The sequence below is a fragment of the Lethenteron reissneri genome, unplaced genomic scaffold (genome assembly GCF_015708825.2).
Source record: "Lethenteron reissneri isolate LAM-NWPU_2019-01 unplaced genomic scaffold, ASM1570882v1 scaffold_1294, whole genome shotgun sequence".
Classification (NCBI taxonomy): domain Eukaryota; kingdom Metazoa; phylum Chordata; class Hyperoartia; order Petromyzontiformes; family Petromyzontidae; genus Lethenteron; species Lethenteron reissneri.
In genome coordinates, this window is record NW_026890997.1 from 64,288 (window position 1) to 72,500 (window position 8,213).

Below are 8,213 nucleotides of genomic sequence, written 5' to 3' on the forward strand. Positions count from 1 at the left end.
GTTCAAGGGCGACTACGCCGGACCCCTGGCGGGCGAGCGCCACCAAACCTTGGCCAACGGCACGCTGCTCATCTGGAGCGTGTCGCCTGGCGACTCGGGCACGTACACGTGCTTTGCTGTCAACAAGCTGCACCACGAGCAACTGCGGGCGCGCCTCGACGTACAAGGTCGGCAAGAGCATCGCCGGCCGGCCGGCTGCCCTCTCCGCTCCAGCACGCTCGTGCCCCCCCCCCCCCCCCCTTCTCTCACGCATCCCCCCCTAGTGGAGCTTCTTTGCCGCCTAGAAACACTCCGACTGGTTTGCCCATCGCTCGCTGCTCTCTCCCCCCCCTCCCCCCCCGTTGGTAACTGCCCCCTCCCTACAGTCGCCAGCGGCAGCAGCAGCAGCAGCAGCTCGGAGCCGGGAGCCGTGCCACTGGACGGCACAGGTCTCTGGGGCTCCACCACCACCACCGCCACCACCACCGCCACCACTGCCACCACCACTACCACTGCCACCACCACTACCACTGCCACCACCACCACCACCACTGCCACCACCATCACTGCCACTACCACCGCTGCCACCACCACTGTCGCCACCACCACCGTCGCCACCACCACCGCCGTCACCACCACCATAACAGTCGCCACAAGCGCCACCACAACCACTCGGCACCACTACTACGGCGTGAGGACACCGTCAGCACGCACGCCGCCAGCCAGCGGCGGAGGTGCCAACGCTGATGACGGTGAGTTCCTCTCCTCCCTCCCGCCACGATCGCAGTGACGCCAAAATGTTAACTACCTCGCCCGGTACACAGGAGTTTGCGGGTTCGATCCTGACCCTGGCGATGCCCGTACGTCTGTTGTTTGCGTGTCTCTCTCCGCGCGGTCGCGTCCATTTCCTGCGCAATTGAAAGCAACATTTGTGGGAAAAGTCACGAAGTTTTTCATTTATGGGAACAGCTTCAACGGAGCCAGTTGGATCGCTGTGCACAAGATGGCGGCGATGGCTTGTCACGTCCCCGGGGGGGTTCGTGTATCAGCCAGATCGGCGGCGGCCGCTGGTCACGGAAGACGCATCAATCCCACGGGGTCGGCAGTGACCTCGGTGCGGTGCCAGTGTTTTTATTGTCCATGAAGAGTCGTCGCTTGTGGCACGTGCGGCTACGACGCTCGCAGTCGCCGGACTTCTCTCTGCTCTCGTGACCGCCCCCCCCCCCCCCCCCAGGCCGCTCCTCGTCAGAAGAGGAGTCGCTCGCCACGACGACTAAGAGCCCCTTCGTCAGCGCCGCGATGGCCGTGGTGGCCGCGATGGTGCCGCTGACCGTCGTGGTGTGCGCCGCGTGCCGGGGCAGGAGGCGGCAGCAGACACAGCGGCGCCTGCGAACCCTCCGGTGAGCGGCGGTGGCACCGCGACGGTGAACCGCGCCTCGTGGCGGGACGGGTCGTGCCCGAGCCACGACGGGGTCCCGCTTATGGTAGTTCGAGCTGGCGATGGCGATGGCGAAATTGTGGAACGTTTTACGTTTCGCGCAAACAAAAAGAAACAAGTCTGATGATGATATGCACTGTCCTTGAAGTTGTTTCTTTCTGTTTGCATTTTGACTGCTTGTGTTGTGGTTATTGCAAACATGATGCCTTGTATCAAGGTGTCAGTTTTTCTACCAGTTGAAAGGGTAAAACCCATCACTATATTTTGCCACTGGTAAAGGAGAGGTCTCATAATGTAAATGCTTCACCCCGAGCTCTCAATACTCTGATAGTGCGCTGTTTTTGAGTTGTGCGCCTTTTGGCGTCATCTGGTCCAACACCAATGGAGACTAGGCTCTAAGAAAAGCTGTCACGAGTGTGGACCAATCAACTTCAAAGAATATGAACTTCAAGGGCAGTGCATATCATTATCATCATCAGAGTTGTTTCTTTTTGTTTGCATTTTGACTGCTTGTGTTGTGGTTATTGCAAACATGATGCCTTGTATCAAGGTGTCAGTTTTTGTACCAGTCGAAAGGGTAACCACCTACTACGTGTGTGTGTAGTTGCCGTGGTGCCGGTACCTGTGCTCAGCAGAGACGTTCTCTCCCATTCGCAGGATCTCAAGATCTGGGTAGGCGCACTGTCCTCATCCGTTCACTGGAAGTAACAACAACAACAACAACAGCAACAACAACAACAGCAACAACAACAGCAGCAGCAACAACAACAGCAACAACAACAACAGCAACAGCAACAACAACATCAACAACAACAGCAACAACAACAACAGCAACAGCAACAACAACAGCAACAACAACATCAACAACAACAGCAGCAACAGCAACAGCAACAACAACAGCAACAACAACAACAGCAACAGCAACAACAACATCAACAACAACAGCAACAACAACAGCAACAACAACAACAGCAACAGCAACAACAACATCAACAACAACAGCAACAACAACAACAACAGCAACAGCAACAGCAACAGCAACAGCAACATCAACAACAACAGCAGCAACAGCAACAGCAACAACAACAGCAACAACAACAACAGCAACAGCAACAGCAACAACAAGATCAACAACAACAGCAACAACAACAGCAACAACAACAGCAACAACAACAACAGCAACAGCAACAACAACAGCAACAACAACAACAGCAACAACAACAACAGCAACAACAACAACAACAACAACAACAACTGCAACAGCAACAACAACAACAACAACAGCAACAACAACAACAGCAACAACAACAACAACAACTGCAACAGCAACAACAACAACAACAGCAACAACAACAACAACAGCAACAGCAACAACAACTGCAACAAAAACAACAGCAACAACAACAACAGCAACAACAGCAACAACAACAACAACAGCAACAACAACAACTGCAACAGCAACAACAACAACTGCAACAGCAACAACTGCAACAGCAACAACAACAGCAACAACAACAGCAACAACAACAACAGCAACAACAGCAACAACAACAACAACAGCAACAGCAACAACAACAGCAACAACAACAACAGCAACAGCAACAGCAACAACAACAGCAACAGCCAAACGAGAAAACTCAACTCACGAACGCTTCCCGAAATATTGTCGTCCCCTCGGTGTGGAATTCTCTTCTTTTGCGCATCTGCAATGTCTGTGTGAGTCTAGCGGTCTGTGTGTGATGAGTCTGTGGGTCTGTGTGAGTCTAGCGGTCTCTGTGTGGTGAGTCTATGGGTCTGTGTGAGTCTAGCAGTCTGTGTGTGATGAGTCTGTGGGTCTGTGTTAGTCTAGCGGTCTGTGTGTGACGAGTCTGTGAGACCCATAGACTCACCACACAGAGACCCACAGATTCACCACACAGAGACCCACAGACTCACCACACAGAGACCCACAGACTCATCACACAGAGACCCACAGACTCACCACACAGAGACCCACAGACTCACCACACAGAGACCCACAGACTCATCACACAGAGACCCACAGACTCACCACACAGAGACCCACAGACTCACCACACAGAGACCCACAGACTCATCACACAGAGACCCACAGACTCACCACACAGATACCCACAGACTCATCACACAGAGACCCACAAACTCACCACACAGAGACCCATAGACTCACAACACAGAGACCCACAGACTCACCACACAGAGACCTACAGACTCACCACACTGACCCATAGACTCACCACACAGAGATCCACAGACTCACCACACAGAGACCCATAGACTCACCACACAGAGACCCACAGACTCACCACACAGAGACCCACAGACTCACACACAGAGACCCACAGACTCACCACACAGAGACCCATAGACTCACCACACAGAGACCCACAGACTCACCACACAGAGACCCACAGACTCACACACAGAGACCCACAGACTCACCACACAGAGACCCACAGACTCACCACACTGACCCATAGACTCACCACACAGAGACCCACAGACTCACCACACAGAGACCCACAGACTCACCACACAGAGACCCACAGACTCACCACACAGAGACCCACAGACTCACCACACAGAGACCCATAGACTCACCACACAGAGACCCACAGACTCACCACACAGAGACCCATAGACTCACCACACAGAGACCCACAGACTCACACACAGAGACCCACAGACTCACCACACAGAGACCCATAGACTCACCACACAGAGACCCACAGACTCACCACACAGAGACCCACAGACTCACACACAGAGACCCACAGACTCACCACACAGAGACCCACAGACTCACCACACTGACCCATAGACTCACCACACAGAGACCCACAGACTCACCACACAGAGACCCACAGACTCACCACACAGAGACCCACAGACTCACCACACAGAGACCCACAGACTCACCACACAGAGACCCATAGACTCACCACACAGAGACCCACAGACTCACCACACAGAGACCCATAGACTCACCACACAGAGACCCACAGACTCACACACAGAGACCCACAGACTCACCACACAGAGACCCATAGACTCACCACACAGAGACCCACAGACTCACCACACAGAGACCCACAGACTCACACACAGAGACCCACAGACTCACCACACAGAGACCCACAGACTCACCACACTGACCCATAGACTCACCACACAGAGACCCACAGACTCACCACACAGAGACCCACAGACTCACCACACAGAGACCCACAGACTCACCACACAGAGACCCACAGACTCACCACACAGAGACCCATAGACTCACCACACAGAGACCCACAGACTCACCACACAGAGACCCACAGACTCACCACACAGAGACCCACAGACTCACCACACTGACCCATACAGGTGTAATAAGTGTCTCCGACACGCTAAGAACTCAAGTCGTTTATTAATAAACCTTTGGCATAGCTGGTTGTCTCTTGTGTCTCTCTCTCACTGCGGAGTGATGATGATCGCTGCCCCACACCAGGGACTACTTTTAGGCCGAGTTGACCTTGGGGAGGCCCACGACCGGTTCAGATAATCGTCAACTGTTTTTGGCCGTAAAATAAAAAATGAAAATAAAAAATAATATAAATAATATAAATAAAATAATAAATCACGACGTTTCGAAGGCAACACAAGCTTCCTTCGTCGGGTGTAAAAAGGCAGCAAAGTAACTGTACGTCGTGATTAATAATGTTATTTATTAATAATAATTTAATATATTTATTATTATTTTTCTCTACAGTAGTCTATGGGTTCTTTCGGTTAAGTCACGTCTAAAGATAAAATAAGCAATAAAATAATTTAGTATTTAATAAATTAAATAATTTATTAATTTATCTTCAGACGTGACTTAACCGAAAGATAAAATAATGAAATAAATTTTTTAACAATTATTTATTATTTTACCTTTAGGCGTGACTTAACCGAAAGATTAAGTAATAAAATAAATATTGTATTATTTTATTAATTAAAACATTTATTATTTTATCTTTAGACGTGACTTAACCGAAAGATAAAATAATAAAATTAATAAATCATTATTTTATAAATTAAATAACTTATTATTTTATCTTTAGACGTGACTTAACCGAAAGAACCAAAGAATATTTCCTGCAGTCACGAAAGCTCCAAAATTAAGATTAGTCTATGGGTCTCTGTGACCCCCCCCCCCGTGCGGATCGTGAATCGAGGTCAGAATCGACCGACGGCTTGCAATCGAAGTCGATTCTAACGTTATCGCATGGAGGAATCGATTGCTCTCGATCCATGGATCGATCCGACGCCATCACCGAGAACCAAATCGCAATGGAGGGAGACGCCATCAGCTCCCAGCGAGTCGCGAAGTTGCCACCACCACCTCCTCCACCTCCACCTCCACCACCTCCTCCACCTCCACCACCTCCTCCACCTCAATTGCCTCGCGACATCAACGACCCTCCCACAGCAGCAGCGGCAGCGGAATCAGCAACAACGACGTCAATTCCCGCCACTGAGGCCTACACCGCCATGCAGCCTGCGGCCTCTGCCCAAGCCGCGTCGCATTCTGCGGGGGAGATTCAGGCGAGGGTCGGTGGCGGCGAGGAGGAGGAGGAGGAAGATGATGAAGCGATGGAGCTGCTGACCGTCATGACCGTCGATCTAATCACCGGCTACGTAGCTCACCTGACGCAACAGCCGGAGCAGCGGCGGCAGCTCCACAAGCAGGAGCAGCAGCAGCAGGAGCAGCAGCAGCAGCCTGTGCATCAGCGACTGCAGCAGCAGCAGCAGCGGCAGCTTCAGGAGGTGCAGGAGCAGCTCCCGGAGTTGCAGCGACATCTCGAGCTGGCGCAGCAGCAGCAGCGGCAGCGGGCGGAGACGCTCTGGCAGCAGCAGCTCCAGCACATGCAGCAGGTGCAGCAGCAGCTCCAGCAGGTGCAGCGGCAACAGGAGCTTGTGCAGCAGGTGCAGGAGCAGATGCAGAAGGTGCAGCGGCAACAGGAGCTTGTGCAGCAGGTGCAGGAGCAGATGCAGAAGGTGCAGCGGCAACAGGAGCTTGTGCAACAGCTGCAGGAGCAGGAGCTTGTGCAGCAGCAACAGAAGCTTGTGCAGCAGCTGCAGCAGCAGGAGCTTGTGCAGCAGCAGGAGCAGCAGCAGCAGGAGCAGCTGCAGCAGGTGCTGCAGCTGCTACAGGAAGTGCAGGAGCAGCAGGAGCAGCAGCTGACGCATCGGTTCGAGCAGCTGCAGCTAATGCAACAGGAGCATCTGGAGCAGTCGCAGCAGTTCGAGGACCTTCAGGAGCTGCGGCGGCAAGTGCGGCAACTCCAGCGGCAGGTGCGGGAGGCCGGGGCGCAGCTGCAGACCTCCCAGCGGCTGCTGCGGCTGCGTGCGGAGCGGCTGCAGGAGGCGTTCGACACCCGAGGAGACGTCTTGCTGGCAGAGTTCGAAGCCTCCATCCCGGACTTTGTGAGCGGCGCGGAGCGGCTGGCAAAGCGAGTGGAGCCGCGCCGGCTGGTCGTGACCATGGCCTGGAAGGTTCTCAACGGAGCGCCCCTGAGCTGGGACGGCGTCCTGTCCGCGGTGGTGTACTGCGCGCTGCTCGTCAAGAGCCTCGGGGCCTGCGGGCGGCTGGGAGACTCGGAGAAGACGCGGCCCCTGACGGACCTGGTGGCCGCTGTGCTGCTGGTCGAACGCAGAAGCTGGCTCATGGAGCACGGAGGCTGGGTGAGGGGTTACACACCACCAACACCGCCACCACCAACACCACCGCCACCACCACCACCAACACCACCACCAACACCACTACCGTCGCCAACACCAACACCACCACCAACACCACTACCACCACCACCACCAACACCACTACCGTCGCCACCATCAACACCACCGCCACCACCAACACCACCACCAACACCACCACCAACACCAACACCACTACCGTCGCCACCACCAACACCACCACCAACACCACTACCGTCGCCACCATCAACACCACCACCAACACCACCACCACCACCAACACCACTACCGTCGCCACCACCACCAACACCACTACCACCACCAACACCACCACCAACACCACTACCACCACCAACACCACCACCAACACCACTACCACCACCAACACCACCGCCACCACCAACACCACCACCAACACCACTACCGTCGCCACCACCAACACCACCACTAACACCACTACCGTCGCCACCACCAACACCACCACTAACACCAACACCACCACCGTCGCCACCGCCACCACTAACACCACTAGCCAGCCACTCACAGGGGGTGTCTTCTTCCCATATTTGAGGCACCTCAGCCTCAGCAGGGTTATCCCCACTTTGTGCCATGATGTTTTCCAGGCTGAGGGATTTCCCCTCCCCCAGGTCCTCACAGAAATGCTCAGCAAATCTGCAAACCTGTTCCTGGGGGTCGTAGATTGAATCTCCGTTCTTTCCCCTAAGGATGGTAATAGGTGTGGCGCTGCAGGTTACTTTTTTGATGGAATTAAAGAGCGATTTGTGATCGTGGGCCATTGAGGCAGACTCCATCTCCTCAGCAACACACGACCACCAACCATCCTTGCAGCGCCTCACGGCTCTCCGAACCTCCGAGCGAAGGCTGCGCTAAGCCTCATTCTCTGACAGTGGGATGCTGTAGAGTCTACAGCATCCCACTGTCAGAGAATGAGGCTACAGTCTACAGTGTAGACGATGAGAGTGGGCCTGTCGCTTTTTCTCAACCAGCATGAACACCACCTCTGTCAGCCAGGGTCTCTGGGGAGGTCTGG

The 8,213-nt window shown here is 53.9% G+C and overlaps 1 protein-coding gene across 1 annotated transcript in view; it reads left to right on the forward strand.

The window, feature by feature from the left end:
- Positions 1-1,278: 1,278 nt before the first annotated feature.
- The window catches only part of LOC133361931 (bromodomain-containing protein DDB_G0280777-like), a 9,603-nt gene continuing 2,668 nt past the window's right edge, over positions 1,279-8,213 (forward strand). The window contains exons 1-5 of the mRNA XM_061580906.1: positions 1,279-1,299; positions 1,341-1,463; positions 2,783-2,884; positions 6,338-6,508; positions 6,545-7,147. Of these exons, the coding sequence (XP_061436890.1) occupies positions 1,279-1,299; positions 1,341-1,463; positions 2,783-2,884; positions 6,338-6,508; positions 6,545-7,147 (1,020 nt within the window). The remainder of the gene's footprint in view (positions 1,300-1,340; positions 1,464-2,782; positions 2,885-6,337; positions 6,509-6,544; positions 7,148-8,213) is intronic.